This window comes from Epinephelus fuscoguttatus, linkage group LG3, assembly GCF_011397635.1.
Source record: "Epinephelus fuscoguttatus linkage group LG3, E.fuscoguttatus.final_Chr_v1".
NCBI classification, from domain to species: Eukaryota; Metazoa; Chordata; class Actinopteri; order Perciformes; family Serranidae; genus Epinephelus; species Epinephelus fuscoguttatus.
The window spans coordinates 5,972,529-5,989,368 of record NC_064754.1 but is presented as its reverse complement, the minus strand read 5'-3'; the positions used below and the strand labels follow the sequence as shown (position 1 = coordinate 5,989,368).

Here is a 16,840-nt window from a genome sequence, read left to right as displayed (position 1 = left end):
AGAACATTTATGAAGGCTCTCTGCCAAAAAACACAGCAGCTCCTCTCCAACAATAAAGCCTCGGTTTCAGACATGCACTGGTCTCATAACGTGTTTCGGCTGAGAACATTTGAAAATCTTCACATTATTACACTGACATTTTAGAGTAAATGACAGAATTCTGTTTCTATATTGACTTAACTGTTTGTTTAGTTTGTTTGTCCTGGCTGCAGCAAACAGGAGATCGAAATCTGTCCATATTAATTTCCTTAATGGAAAATATGACTGCATTTTAGTCATGGAAACTTTTACTATTGGGCTAAAGCATGTAGATGATGCCGGCACTGTCCTGTACAAGCCTCAGACTATAAGTTATTGAGCATGAATATGAATTTGCACCATTCTTTTATTTATTTCTACTGAATATGACTCAAGATCTGTTGTTCCTTCTGTGGCAGTAAGCATTTTTACAACATACTATAAACACACACCGCCATTACCACAAATGCACTCTCACACAGGCACACACACACTCACCATATGACCAACCTGACTCTCACATCACTTAAGGCGTTACATGGCTTAGCACCTACTGATGAACACCATCAGACCTGAGATCAGCCGATGCTGTTTGTCTTCGTACTACCTCAGTGAACACGACAATGATTGATCTTCTGTTTTAATGCCTCCAATATTTGGAACTCTCTTTTCCATCAGTTCAATCACAGCTTTCAGGAATGGCTTAAAGGGATAGCTGCGAATTGTCCTCATCCATAGACAGTATATTACACATAGTGGATGTCAGTCGGCACGCCCCAATACTGACACAGATTTTTTTTTAGGAGGGTAAAATATGTCTTGTTGCTGACCCCATCCACAACAGTACATTGCTTAGCTTCCATGTCGGACTCCAGCCTGCTTCTCCAAACTGGGAACATGCTGACTGACATCTACTGTGTGTATTACACTGACTATGGATACCCTGTACAACCCCACTTCAAAACAAGAATCACATTTTCTTAAAATGACATATTCTTTTCTTTTCTTTATCTTTTTAAAAACATTTTCGGCAGGCCTATGCAACAGTGTCCCCTGTCCTTATCTGCATTGTATCTGTCTTATTCTTGTAGTTGTGAAGCAGTCTGGAGTTGAAATCTGTGCAAAAGATTCAGAACTCATTCACAATTAAAGTGGCTGAGCTGACTGATCACCTGGTGTTGAATTAGGAGCTCCCCTGAGCACTGACTTACTGTAACATCACCTTAAAAGACCCACAGGGAGGCTCCTCACCCTCTCTCACTCTCTCTGCATGCGCGAACCAGCTGCAGTCACTGAACAGGTCTCTGCATCAACACCTCTAACATAAACTGGTTGGTGGTTTAAGGATAGACACATCATTATTCTGCGAAATTACTTTCCCAGTCATCAGTAACATTCACTCATCTCTCAAATATTTTATTTCTAAGTCTGCTTTCCTAGTTTTCCCAAAATGTGGAATATCTGCCCCAGACAGCAGATGTCATGTTGTTACATTTAGTTGTTTGCAGTGCAGGTAGAGGAAGTGATAATGTAATCAGTAATTTTTTTTTTTTTTTTTTTTTTTTTTTTTTTTTTAAATAGACTTTATGTGTGTTTTAGGTCACTGAATGTTTGGTAAAGCTCCCTTAGAGGTGAAGATGTTCAGGAACTGTTTCCAGTGTTAATGTGTAGACATGGAAAATGGTGTTATTGGCTTGTGACATCAGAATGTGCGCCCTTATCTCCTCTGTGCAGTGTCACAACTAAGTTGACATTTCATGCAATGGCAGACGTGGCATCAAATAGTGCTGGTTCTTATCTTGCTTACAGGACTTTTTACATGATTAAACAATAAAATACAGTTACTCTTCCATTTAACTGAGGAACAGCAGCTTAAAAATGCAGGTCACTGCTACAAAACAGCCTTCAAGTACTAGCTTTTTTAAGGCTTCTGATTGGCTAACATCATCTTATGTGGACAGGATTTTTTTTTTCTTTTCAAAAATACCCGTGTACATGCAGAATAGGCCAGAATCAAAGAAAAAAAAAAAGCAAGTGTAACCACATGTTCTGGTTTGACTGCATTCTGGATAAGTAAACCTGATCTTTATCCGACGCTGTCTTACAAGCAAAGTGAGCAACTGTCCCTGTGCGTCAGAACTCTAGAGGCTCCAAAAGCCCCAGTTGGTTTGTAGCAGTTTGATTCACTGAACGTTTATTCAGATATTTTCACCATTCAACTGAAACCACTGACACTAAAAGAAAGGTGCTTCGTTATGATGTAGTTCTGAAGCCCTGTCTTGTAAAGGGGAACTGTGGACATTAGAATTTAGACTTGTATATTGTTCCAGTCTAAATAGTGCTTACTCAGCCCAGCTGCTAGAACACAATGTTGGCATTGTACGTTTCTGCAAACCACAGATGCGTTAAATTTGTATGTTTCATAGCTGCAGACCACTGTTTGAAACCAATAAACAAAACCGGTTGTTTTTTAGCAAGACATCGCAGCATTTCCAGCAGCAATTGTGGCAGCAGAGCAGGTATTTTAAGCCAAAACATGATCTTTTCTCAGCAATAACTAAGTGGCTTTTGTGCCTAAACATAACCATGGTAACCACAGTGTTCAAACGTAAAGAAACGTGAAGTTTTAACTTAAAATTTAGTTTTACTTAAAGGCCAGAGAGAGCCCAAGGAATGAGTCCTGAAACCTGGAAATGAGCTGGCTTTTTTACACTCCCAGTTCCCTTGACTTGAAGTCAATGGGTTTTTCTTAGAACCAGAATTAAGGTCTATGGTTAATACAAGCTTTGAAGACTTTCATGTTTTGTTCTATGACAGAAACACAGCTTTGCAGTCTTGTTACGGTGGCGCCATTAAGTCATGCAACCGTGGTGTAGTTTGTCTCTAGCCTAACGTTAGATTTTTACTTCTGGCGATTGCATTCAGGCTTCAAAAATCATGAATGTGGTGTTCATTTGTAAAGTTTTTCTTCCTGAACAAAACGTGTGAGTATCAGAAATGTTTGTTTGCCAATGAGCTTATTTTCGGTAATAATATAAAATCCAATGGGAACATCCGACAGGCTTTTTGATGAGGGAACCAATGTGATGCTAACTTCCGTATCTGCCTACAGTTAAACATCATCCCTGAGCCACTCTTTTACTGATGCTTTGTATTAAAATTGCCACAACCTAATTGACACCTGGGATCCAATAGTTTCACCTCTACATATTGTTATTCTTCTATGATTGTAAACTTCATAAATATGGATTGTGGACTGTTGGTCGGACAAAACAAGACATCTGAAAATTTCTTTTTTCTTTTTACAATTTGTTTTCATTTTAGACCGAACAATCATCACTGAACTCATTATTAATACAAATAATCATTTGTTTCAGCCCTGATGTGTACACTGCTGTGTGCTGTACTTGAACGTGACGGGATAAATGCACAGAGAATTACATTTGCCCCGCGGCCTTCTAGCAAGTTAATCCGGCCTTGTGTTTTAAATTTTCTGCCATCAAACTCTATTACAGTCGCTGAAAATGTCTTATTGTGATGTCACATTGTCTGGTTCAGCTTTCTCAATGTAATAAAGGTAGAAATGGTTTTTAAAAGTAGTGAAAACTACATCATTAAGCAACAAAGCAAGCCTACAAACACATTTTAAGTGACATTTAGCAGGGCTTTTTTTCTCCTAACCAAGAAACTGACTTGAGAGCAGGCCTGATAAGAGTATTCCTGGACCGACAGCAGTAGACTGACCTGTCCTGACAATTACAGCTTTTTCCACTGCTGTCCTGTAGGATGAGCCACAGGCCGCCCATATATGGTCAGTGGTAATTAGAGAGAGGGAGAAAGCGGGAGAGTCATTTCCTCTCCCTTCTGGTTGCATGGTGCTTAAGCCTTCATAATGCTGACATCAGCACTCAGCTCTGACTACAACTACAGCCCAAACACACACACACACACACACACACACACTCAGGTCACTAACAGGTTTGAGCTAAATGCTGCATTCAAGATGCATCTTAATCACCAGCAGCATCAACATGATTGTGATTGCTGGTGTCATGACAACCGCCATCATCGCCTTCATTCCATCAATGGCAGCTTTATCAGGTGAGCCCGAGGCCAGCAGGGTTGGACACAGCAGTGGGAGGGAAGTGAAACCATGTTTTGTGTCATGTATCAATCAACACTGCAAATACAAGCCACCCAACCTGCCTCACACACACACACACACACCTCCTGTACATCATAGAACACACACCATGTAACATCTTGCAACACTGCAAAACACAACACTGCAAAACGAAAATAAAATAAAAATCACACACTGCCATGAAATTATAAAACACACCACCCCACAGTGCAAATCACCACCCCAACCACAACTTTCATCCTGCAGCTGTTGGCTGACTCAAACCACTCCACACACCACGAGGCCACACCTCGCCATCCGCTCCAGCAAACACACCACAACCCCAGTACCTTGGCAGTCTGCTCGGCATTGCTTATCAAAGGATATGGCCATTCGGTGATCTTTTTGGCGTACTTCCTCACCAGGTTGTCTTCGCTGAAGAGGAAGAGGGAGCGGTTGACCGTTAGGCAGCTCTGCCGGACGGGTATGGGGTTGTACAGGGCCATGGTCCGGGCTCTCTGGGCCATCGACTGCTTGTACATCCGCTGCGCTCCAGGGGGCCCCCCTTGCCTGCTGCCGCCGCGGCCGGGCCCCCCTTGTCCGCCGGCACCCCCGCCACCACCGCCACCACCACCTCCTCCTCCTCCTCCTCCATACCTGTTGGGTAGCTCGTCTCCAAAACGCGCCATTCTGCAGACACCAAACGCCAGAGGTTAGGAAGGAGCCGGGGGGGAACCTCAGAGTGACACCTCCACATGCCACCACCCCATCAGCCTCGGCTCCAAACACACATGCAGAATGGAGTTGGGTTGAGTTGGGTTATCTCTGTGTGTCCTTCTCCTTCTATCTATCTGTGTCTCCTTCCCAGATCTTCAGCGCCGAGAAGATACCTCCATTTGTGTGTGTAGAGGGAGGGGGGAAGGAGGAGGAGGAGGAGAGAAGAGGGGAGGGAGAGAGGGGGGAGAGGGAAAGCGCACGGTGTCTCTGATCGTGTGTTTGGAATATGAATGGGAAATAGAGCGATGTGTTTATGTAATTTCTGGCAAATCAGTTCTCTGACAGGAAAAAGAACACACGATTGGTTTTATTGGCGGGTGGGAAACTCAAAAAAATGTTATATCTTGTCAGAGCATCAGCGTTTTCTCTCCGTCGAAAAGCAAGGCTTCCTGTTTTTATTTTTTTGGTCGGGAAAAACCTCTCCAAGAGTGAGCCGGTGCTTGCATTTCAATAGGCAAACAAATCGATCACCTTGAATACATGCGATAAGGATGCATAGCTGTTTTAAATAAATATTGCAATCATCTCCACAAAGCAGGCTACCCTAGCTGGAGACTGCGTCTTTTTCCCCTCTCAGCAGCCTAGTGCATCTTGACAGCATCTGCAGTTGTCTTTTCCCCCTCCCCAGGTCCTTTTGTCCCTTCGAGATAAAAATAGAAATAGATAAGAGTAAAACCTTTAATAATTCATTTATTCTTGTGCCATATATCCGCAATGTTTGATGTGGCACGGCAGATGTCCCTGCTGCCACCTCTCACTGCCACCACGCCACTTGGGTTACACGCAAACGCCAACCGAGGGGGGCTTCCCCAAAATCCGAGCCTGGTGACATTTGTTGATATTTGGTGATGGACGGTGCGGCATCCCCCTCCTCCTCCTCCTCCCCCTCCTCTTCACCAAGGCGTCGGTCACTGATTTTGGGCGTGATTGCGCGCACTTGGAGACGAAAATACACCGGTCCTCAGTCTACCAATTTATACCTTGCCCACTTCCCCGCCGATAAAAAAAAATGTGTTGATGAAATTAAAAGAAAATGAATGTCCACAACAATCATCTATAATCCAAGGTTGGGAGAACAAGAATCCCGGACGAGTAGGATCCGGAGGAGCAGAAAAAGACCACTGGGGGAGGCAGCATCATCACCATCATCAATTCGTTTTCGGAAAATACGACGCCGGCGGTGCGGGTGTGTTGTAGCAGCGGCTCGCATCTTCTCCGCCACCGGGCAGAAACCGTGCACCATCCCCGCCCAGCAGCATCGCCCCCGAGGCTCCCCGAACCAGAGAGAGGCGACCAGCCCCGCAGAGCTACAGCAAGTCCAGCGTCTCTTCTCCCTCTCTCTCTCTCTCTCTCTCTCTCTCTCTCTAGCTCTCTTTCCCTATTCCTCCCTCTCTGTTTTTTTTTTCTTTCCTCCCTCGACCCCCCAGGGGGACGTGAACCAACACGCAGTCGGTCCGGAGGCTGTATATTCCCGTGGAGACCAGCCTGGGAAACGAAGAAACCCGACGAGCGGAGCGCTTCTCCGGCTCTTCTGCGTTCAGTCAGCCGTCGGGGTTGAGCCGCGCACTGAGCATCTGATGAGACTGACGGGAACCGAGCGCCGCGCGCAGATCCGTGGCCAAGCCTTGCAGCGCACGACGCACGGCGCCTCCCCGGAGCCTCCCCCACTCCAACCCACTCCCCATAGCGCACGACGGAGATGTATGGGCGTTAGTTGGGTATGGCAAGGTACGGCAGCTCCTCTTAGCCCCAGTGACTCTAAATGTATTGTTATTTTTTTATTATTATTATAAAGAATCAGACACAATGTGCCAAATCAAGTCAGAAAGCCAAAAGACACCACATTTCTTCTGTTACCTGTGATACTTTGGTGATCTATATCTGATATTTTTTAATTAATTTCTTCACTTATTAATAAGCAGTCTTAAAAATACTGGTCACCAATGGTGCTAGGCGCAAGCTATATGGGCTATCCATAGCTGGTTTCATGAGGCCCCTCGAGGAGATGCAGCTCACGGCTTCCTCTCATGTTCGCCAAGTGTCAAAAGCACCAACAGCACAGTCCAATTCGCCCCGTTCACTGTTTACTCAAACCCATCAAAGCCAAGCAGAAGGCTTTGCCATGAGCATGGGGGGGTGGAGGCAGGAGGTGGAGGTGGAGGCGGGGGGAGGCATATACAAGAAATTGTAAATGAATGTGGATTACAGTATGGAGAAGGTGGAGGAAACTGATTCACAAAACTTGACTCAGAGCCTGATTTTTGTCTCCAGGAGACTTCAGGGGATCCTCCTCACTAAATGAGAGCTGGGTTATATCAGTATCTGCTGGAGCCTGTATACAGATGATTATTGTTTGGATCAATAGTTCCATTTTCTCTACTTTTATCTCCCATCTGACAGTATAGACGGTTATGTAATCCTGTACCGAGCCATACCCAACAATAAAATTCTTCTCAAATGGGATTCTTTGGGAGGACATAAGAAAAACTGCCTCATGTTTAGTTTGACCATGTGATTTTGAGCTTATTGTGGATTTCCAAAAGAGTTTTTTGGGGTAGAATTCTCTCTTTCACTGATAAATAAATGGGAAAAAAAAGATGTTGCCAATAAACTAAGTTGGACCGGCGTTTCATCTGCGCGGCCAGGAGGAGAGTTGGGAGAGCTTGTGAGTGTTGTGTTTGCTTTTTTTTTTTTTTTGCTTTTTTTTTTTTGAGGACGTACTGTTATTTTGAGGACGATTTGAAAGAGGTTTTATCTCCCTTCATTCCTCCCTTCTCCTCCAAGCCGTCTGTCAGTCTGGCTCCGGCATCTGAGTCGTCTTTGATGCAGTTCAGCAAGCTGTTTGCTTGGGCTAAACCGACCAAGCTGTCACCTCTCCAGAACAGGAAGATGAAGGTGGTGGTGGAGACGGGGAGGCGGCGGGGGTAGTGAAACCCATAAAAACACAGTAGCCAGAGAATCCCTTTCAAACTGATATATTTTTTTTATATAGTTACGTAACAAAAATAAGAACAATTGAGTTTAAGGACATTAAAAACACCAACTTGGGTCACTTTAGGACTTTGACGCTGTCCTTGGTCCTGAAACAGCCACTGACATGTTTCCAAGGCCTTTTGGTGCTGTCCAGGGTGCTGAAACAAGAGTATAAAGCTCTGAACACCACCTGCACGCCTTTGGAACAGATTACCTTCATTGTGCATCAGGGTGGGTTAGTTACTGTACCTCCGGCCATCTGTTAAATGCTGAGAAGTGTTTGCGAGTTCTGCTCACTGTTTGTCTCCTCTACCAGCCACTTTGGCAGGTAACCACTCATCATTTGGAGGTCTGAGTCTGTTCTAAAAATCAGTCGGTGGAATACTCAAAGTGGGCCATATGGTGGGTTTTGGGATGGATTTGATGGCAAACTGCACCAGACTATGTAGAAGTCAACAAAGTCTTGCAAAACTTTATGAAAGGGGATAACCTGGCGCTGTGCAATGTGCATGGTGACAGCAATATTATGGGGTTTTCTTTACATGCGCTCTTATTTTATTCATTCATTCATTTTCCGTGACCACTTATCCTGTTAGGGGTTGCGGGGGGGCTGGAGCCTATCCCAGCTGACATTGGGTGAGAGGCAGGGTACACCCTGGACAGGTCACCAGACTATCACAGGGCTGACACATAGAGACAGACAACCATTCACACTCACATTCACACCTACGGACAATTTAGAGTCACCAATTAACCTGCGTGTCCTTGGACTGCGGGAGGAAGCCGGAGCACCTGGAGGAAACCCACACTGACACAGGGAGAACATGCAAACTCCGCACAGAGTTTGCTTTGCACAAACTCTCCACCCTGAGTTTGAACCAGGAACCAGTATGTTTAAAAAAAATCAGCATGTCAAATCAGCACAAAAATGTAAGTTAGGATTTTCAACTTACAGTACAAATAGTTTGATGATTACTTGTGTGACAGTAGCATGGATTGGACATAACATTTTCATGCATTAGCCACACAAAATAGACCTAAACCTAGATAGGATTGAGCAATTTATACCCACTGGATAAAGAAAAGCAACAATCCTCTACATTAGAGATTAATTCAGTCAGACGCTCATCAAACGATGGCATTTTGTGGAAGGTGAAATGGGCTTGCTACACTTCAAATCTAAGGTTTCAACATCTATTTAAGCTGTTTTTTAAGTACTAGAGGAACAATGCACCTGGCACACCCAGTACTTGCTTCAGCTTACTTGATGAAACACATGTAATGCATTGTTCACTCTTTAAACACCTGCAAAAACTCATCCCGAAACTCCTTTTTCTATTTTGCATGTCAAAAACTTTGCAAATGTTTGAGACCCACCTATGTCTGGGCTTTTCAGATAGCCGCCTGATTGCTCTTGTGTTAAGCTGTTAACAATACATACTGTAAGTTATAGACACTGGAAAAACAACATAGATTTTGGCCACAAATTAAGTGATTAAAATAAAACCCATTTACACTGTCAGATCCATTATTTGGCCTTCTTTGTTGTTCTCAAATGTAACTTGTTAAATCTTCTGACGTTGGGAGATGAGTTGTTTTTGCAGTATGAGTAATTTACTTGTTATAAAGCTCTGACTGGGCTCTCCTGTTACCCTGAGGTCACACAGTGTGCATAACCCACCTGCTGTAGCGGTCTCAGAGCTATGCTATTATTTACAAGCTGCCTTTTCAACGTCATAACGCGTGTGCATCACTGGATTTGCTCGTCATCTGATTCCCGTAGACCAGTGGCTACTAACAGGCATGATAAAAGCCCGTTCCCGCTGACAGCATGGGAGAGGGAGAGTGAAAGTGAGTGTCGGGAAGAGGTGGGTGGGTGGTGGAGAGATGGTGGGGTGGGGTGGGGGTGGGGGTGGTGCTGGTGGACAAGCCTGCCTGTGATTTGCGCGATCACGGGAAACCACGCGGTGGTGGGATGCCAGAGATGACAAGCTGCCCCCATCACTTATTAATAATGAGGACGGACGGAGAGGAAAGTGATGGCTGGAGACATTTTGCTCTCTCCTTCCTTTTCTATTTTTTTCGCTGCACACTGGCATGCCTCTGTTATCACTGCTGCATGCCCATGCAGCCTTCCCAGGCTTTCTCTCTGAGAGTGTGTGTGTGTGCGTGAGTGGGTGTGTGTGTGCTGCTGCTGAGGGAGTCGTGCTGAGGCCCTGATGCGCAGCATTGTCATTCAGGGAGCGTTCACACAGGCAACCCCCGCAGGAAGCCCTGGCACCTCCCCCTTGAAACGACAACCCCCCTCCCTCCCCTCCTCTTACCCCCTACTCTCCTCCTCCTCCTCCTCCTCCTCTTCCCCCCCTCCCTCTCTGTTCTCTGATCTCACTCAGAGGGCCAAAGCTACAGAGCTGTCTGAGAGGTAGAGAATGAGAGGAGAGACAACACAGCAGGATTAGAGCCAATTCAAGTTCAACTACTAAAAGGGAAAAAAAAGGAAATAGACATTATGATTCACTTAAAACTGCCGATGTCAATTCTAAGAGTTTAATCCTGAAATTAGATTTACTTTGAGGGGAAGTAGTGGCAACTTCTCCACACAGAGTACCTCAGATAATAACAGTGTTGTATAAATGATAAGAAACTTAAAGTGACAATAAATATGACTCTCTTTCTCCTAACCGATGGGGACTCAGATAGATTTAGGTGCACACAAAAGATCTCCTCCATCTTTTTTTCTGAAGTGACGCTGAGTGCCAGGCTGCCACTGCCAACAGCTCCTTCTCTTCACTGACTGCTGCTGCAGCTGCAGTTTGTCAAACGGCAGTTTTATTTTTATGCTCTAATGGCTGCGACTTACAGTAAATATTGCTGAAATGTAAAATACTTAAAGTTAGTGAAAACATGAGGGAAGAAATGAAATTGTTTGGACGGACGCACAAAACAATAATACAAAACGGTGCACAGAGCTGCAGACTGGGGTGTTGATTCTCAGTGGGATCGGTACCAAGAAAACATTCATATCATGAGAGGTTATTCATATCACTGTTCATATAACAGATATTGCTTATGGAGCTTTTCATGGGTGTTAGTGTGGATAAACCCATCACTCCTTTCCCATGGCTCCGCAGCAGACGAGTACGCTACAGCTTTCTGTTTTGTTTTGTTTTTGCTGGTGTGTCACGTTCGACGTCATGGACAGGGCTGACAACAGGTTAGTAAACAGTAAAGTTGCATGGAGGCCTGTGAAAATGTGATGGTGGTTATTTTTTATATCTATTACTTAGTCAGTCTCTCTCAGACTCCGTGCAGACGAAATTTGGATCGATGTTCGAGCTTGGACGGAGACAGACTAGTCATCGCATTGTGTTGGTAAAGGGGCCAAAATTAGCGCATACACCTGGATGTTGTATTTCCATCACTGTCAATCGGAGCCAATCAGAGCTGGGGTTTATAAATACCTGGGAGTGAATGCAGAATGTTACCTTTCCTATTAAATACAAAGCCAGATGTTAGCCAGGTGATAGTGGGTTTTTTTTGTGTGCAGTGGGAAAGTGGCTTTATATACAAGATCAGTTCAGCTCTGTCAGTCTGAGAAAATAACCTCTGATTATGTCACAGTGATGTCATCAGGGTCATCTTAGCTGAGGCTCGATTGTTTCACGGAAAGCCTGTGTTACAAATGTGGGGATGTGGAGTTTGAAAGGAGCAACGGACTCACCAATAGATGCTATTGTTGTTGAATTATGGGAAGTGTAGGATCAAGCTGGACTGATACGAGAGACTCAACTGTTCACTGAAATCTGTCTGTCACAAACTCTATGGGCGAGCAATGTTAAACTGCCGATAACATTTCTGACAAACCCTGGGCCAGCAGGACACAGTGCATCTGTAAAACCATATAATTAAATAAAATAAAGTTTTTCTTTATTGTTTTGGACCAAAACACACACACCCTGTGATCAGGTCTGTCTTTCCTGAGCATGTATCCTGTTCTCACTGAGCCCTCCACAGTGATGCCAGCACACTCATGAAGCTCAGCGTAAGTTCAGTCAGGAAGACCTTTCTCATGCTCACCCTTTAACATTTTTCTCCATCCCACTCTCACTACTCCTTCCAGTCAGCTGACTATGGGTGTTCACTCCTCGTTATCCAATCACATTTTGCCACGATCTCTCAGCCAGTCAGGATGCCACTGCAAAATTTTAAATCTGCTCTCTCCTCTGCTGCTGTCAGCCATCATTTCAGGCAGAATCTTCGCACCCTCCTCCTCCCCATCACCTCCAGCCATCGTATCCAGAGTCCAAGACGAGCTCTCAAAGACTCATTCCTCTACTCATCCAGATCATCAGCACCACATCACATGTTAATAAATATTCTTTTACCATAAAAACGTGTCTCTCCTGATTGAAACTGCTATATCTGCTTCCCTCCAGGATGATCCATTTAAACATACTGAATGTGAGGTGAACAGTAGCACTAAATTAAGATAAATGGAGGAAATCTGTGTAAAAGTTTTCACCTCAAAGCAGGCTTGAAAAATGTCACATAAACTTTAAAAACAACTGTGCTGCCACTTACATTATATCTTGTCACAAGTAGTGCGTGCTGGCTTATATAGTTTTGTGAGATATAATCAAGACTAAACTTTTCCCTGTACAAATTAAAACAATTGAGTTTTAACATTTGTGCATCATTATGGAGGACTTCGCACAGTTTTAAAGAAACTACCACTGAACGAGGAGCTAATGCTATTTTTTTGTTGTATTGCTTGTAGTTAATAGCATCCTGGTACCTTTCCAGACACACCATTTATGTTTAAAAGGAGCAGTCGGGTGATCAAGAGGTTGTATAAAGTCCTCCTTGCTTCAAAACGTGTTCTACTACAACACACACAGCTGAGCAAGGCAACCAACTTCTTCTGACACCAGCAGAGCAGTTCAGATCTCAGTGGGAGAACACTGTGGCTGTTCCTGGAAACTTCCAGGTGTGAATGTAACTGTGGGAACATGAAGCAGGCTGGTGATAAAAATGAATGAATTAATTAATTAAAAAAAAAAAACCAACAGCCTGCATGATCAGCAGAAGCCTGCCCTGGATACAAAAAGGTTTGAAAAATGAAGGAACATTTCTGGACAAAAAAAAAAGTCACATCACTGAACCCAAGTGGGCTCCTTAACACAAAATCAGCATGAAGAGGAGGATGCAAAAATGTCAGAGGAGTGGAGACAAATGGACATAATGTGCCACTAAGTATTACTATTAACTATTACTACTGTTATTTATTCCAGTGGACTTAATGTGACCACTACACTGGCCTGTATCAACCACTGCTGGTACTACGGCTGCTGATATCACTACTTTTACTTAGACACAATGAAGAGAAAGTAAAAGCCAGCCCCAGATCCACTCTCATTCTGCGTTTCTCCGCACTATATTTGTGTTTCTCAGAGCTGTGTCTCTTGGATGCCTGCTGCTTATGGTCCGGCACCTGGTTGCTACCTTTTTATAAAGCCCCAACCTTACCTGAACGCTGTGGAGGTAAACACCCATAAACGTCCCATACACAGAAAATAAGAGGAAAATAAGAAACTACACACAGAGGACAGAGTCTCTGCAGAGAAACACACCTTCACGCACTTCAAGCGGGTCATACGTCATGATTAAGAGGGATTATTTTCTAGGGATGCACCGAAATGAAAATTTGTGGCCGAAGCCAAATAATATTAAACGCTTGGCCGAATACCGAGTACCGAATACCGAGTACAGAATATTGTTTAGTTTTTCATTAGTTTTTGCAGATGAACCCGCTCCAGATTAGTGTTGTCACGGTACCAAAATTGGGACCCACAGTACGATACCAAGGAAAATATCATGGTTATGAGTGGTATCACGATACCACAGCGAAAATGAGGCAGATGTGCCTTTTGTCATTTATAAAAAGATAAATCACTTTTCTATAATACATCAATGATATTTCAGTGGAATAAATTACTTATTGACTTATTCATACTTCAAAAACAGCATCAATGAGTGATTAACATAGGGGGGATCAAAATAAAATAGATAAATAAAATAAAAATCAACCAGCCACTCTCCTCCCCTGACAAGTAAAGAACAGTCCCTAAAGTGCGGTGAGGTTTGTGGGCCGTGAACGGCTCGTTTCTCCTCTGACACGTCACATACCTGTGTTCGGCTGGCTTGGCTGTTCAGGTACTTCTGGGCAGTCAGGACACCAAGAAGAGGATATTATTGGAGCCGACTTCTCCATCGCCGGTAAGCCGATGGCCGCCGTATTTGACAGAAATACATTCCTGTCTGTGTCTGTGACCCCCGTTCAACCCACAATCGGTGGGATTCGCCTTTCGTTTCTGCTGCTGGTTGAAATCTGTACTCACACAGCATGCTGAATGATTTAAGCCTATTTTGCTCACTCAAAATTATTTTTAGTCGCAAATGCGAGCGCGGTGACGGACGGATCGCCACACTGCCGACATTTTACTCGGCATTACACGGCACGCTGTTTGATTGCGTTATCAAAACATGCCGCTATTATTCGGCCTTGCTTTTAACTTATTCCACTGAATACCGAATGTGTTTTTTTGCAATATTTGGCTGAATATATTCGGTTACCGAATATTCGGTGCATCCCTATTATTTTCTGTATAAGTCTGTAAATCGTTTTGTAAAAAAAAAGTATTTTTTGGTAGTTTCTGCACTTCATACTTGAGGTTTTATATTTCTGTCAACTTCTGTCAAACCACTATTACTCCACTACATTTCCTAAGTCAAATGTATACTTGTACTCCAATGCATCACCCCTAAGCATTTTCGCTATTCCTTACAGAATGAAAGCGGAAGGCAAATCAGTGGTCTGAGCTTGCAAGTCAGAAACAAGTGCAAACAAGTGCCCGGAAAGCCGCAGTTAAGTTTCGGTTTCCAGGGAAGTTCAGCCCTCTCGTCAGATCAGATATTACATGCTAGCAACTACATTCCACTTGAAGTTGAGACTGACTTCATGATGGAAGCAGAAACAGCAGTGACTTCGATGCAGTGTGTCAGCCCTGGATAGTCAAGAGCCCAGCTTCCACCGAGCGGTACGGTTCAGTTCATTTCCATATGTTTTTTTTTCTGTTTCCACTATGAAAAGTTGTGGATGGTACCAACAGAACCGTTCCGTACCGTCCCCATGTTTGGTCCCCCCTCTGTTGGGGTACCTAGCACACAGATCTGGTACTAAAAGGTGGAGCTGTGAACACTGCAGTCTGATTGGTCAGTAGAGGACGGTCACTCTGCTCAGGGCTGAGTTGTGTCTGGTTTTGAGGCTCATGTAACCACTGTTCATACTGTGGAGAGTTTTATTAGTAAACTGCAACTATGAAATGAAAGGATGTGTTGCTGCCTCTCACAGCAGCTGGAGTCTGAGAAAAAATAACTTCATTCACTGGGCCGACTGCCGGCGACTTTTAAGGTGGAACGTTAACTTGTAATGTTACTCAATGCATGAGTTGATGACGTGAATCCATCAGCACATCTTTAATTTCACTGTGACAACTTTGACCATCACTTTAGTTTTTATATGACATACACTTTTAGTAATGAGTCGATCTTTACACATTTAAAAATATAGATTAATTTTGACTGGGTTATGTGAACTGCATATATTCTAATCCTCAATCTGAGAAAAAGAAGCACAACAGAGCATTCTTCCTGTGAGCTTCCGCAACACTAAACCCCTGAGCTTGCCTGAGAAGGACTAAATGCACAAACCCGCCATCTTTAAATATCCCATGGAGAGAGAGACTCTCACTGCAGCCTGTTCTATTTTGTTCTGAAAATGTCTGCGTGCAGCCTCATTCTGTGGACGATAAACCAGGTGCAGACTTCCATCTGTGAGGAAATACAGTGAGTGCTGGACGGAGCAGTGAGTGACAACAACCCCGCCCACATTTAAGAGGACTGTCTGTGGTGGAAACGCTAGGGTCTAGGTACAATGTATGAAGGGTTAATTTTACTTACTACAAACAAAATTATGATCACATGACCAATGATAACCAGTGTCTTTGTGTCTTTTTGGACTGTGATTGAGGTTGTCTGAACACTTTGACCAATTCAGCAAGACAGCGTGCGCCAACACTGCAGCAGTTGAAGCCCAACATGATGCTTTACCATTTTGTCTCGGAGAACACAACAAATTAGATTTTGTTTGGAAAAGACTGAAAGCTAACACACACACACACACACACACACACACACACACAGAAACAAATACACACACAAACACTTACAAAGCGTCATTCATTATGCAAACTAGCTGTGTCTTTCTGGACTCCATGTGGCGGATGAGAACGAGAAGCATTTATGTAACATTTGGTCACATGACGCTTCTTTGAACCTAAAACTTAAGAGCCAGTGTGTGTGTGTGTGTGTGTGTGTGTGTGTGTGTGTGTGTGTGTGTGCGCTTGTACAGAGTATATTCAGGAAACTCAGCTCTCAATACTCATGATCATTATGTGGAGTGTGTGTGTGTATGTGTGTGTGTCAGAGAGACAGAATAGCAGTAGTGGTGTAGCGAGAGGTGGGGTGGGGGGTTATGCAGACAGGCAGAGAGATATAGCAAGCTGATGTGGCGTCCAAGCTAATTAGAGGATTGCTCTTTTTTTGGCTCCTTCTCACGCCGACTCAACCTGTATTAATTGATTGGCTGGTTAATGGAAGTGGAGAGGAGGAACGCAGGGGGGAGGAAGAGGAGGAGGAGGAGGAGGAGTGTGCTGGTCTCAGCTAATGGGCCCGGCTCTAGTGTGTGGAGTAAGCATTCTAGTCAAAGAATCAGCACTATAGGACGGATAGAAAGAAAGGGAGGGAAGGAAGGAGAGCAAACAGCAGAAAAAGAGGAAGACTGAGATCAGAGACAGAGAAACTGGCTGTGAGAGAAGGAGACTTTTTATA

At 44.0% G+C, this 16,840-nt stretch overlaps 1 protein-coding gene across 1 annotated transcript in view; it reads right to left on the bottom strand.

The window, feature by feature from the left end:
- cacna1ab (calcium channel, voltage-dependent, P/Q type, alpha 1A subunit, b) overlaps positions 1-16,840 on the bottom strand; it is a 289,319-nt gene that overhangs the window by 194,311 nt on the left and 78,168 nt on the right. The window contains exon 3 of the mRNA XM_049571566.1: positions 4,530-4,831. Coding sequence (XP_049427523.1) covers positions 4,530-4,831 — 302 coding nt within the window. The remainder of the gene's footprint in view (positions 1-4,529; positions 4,832-16,840) is intronic.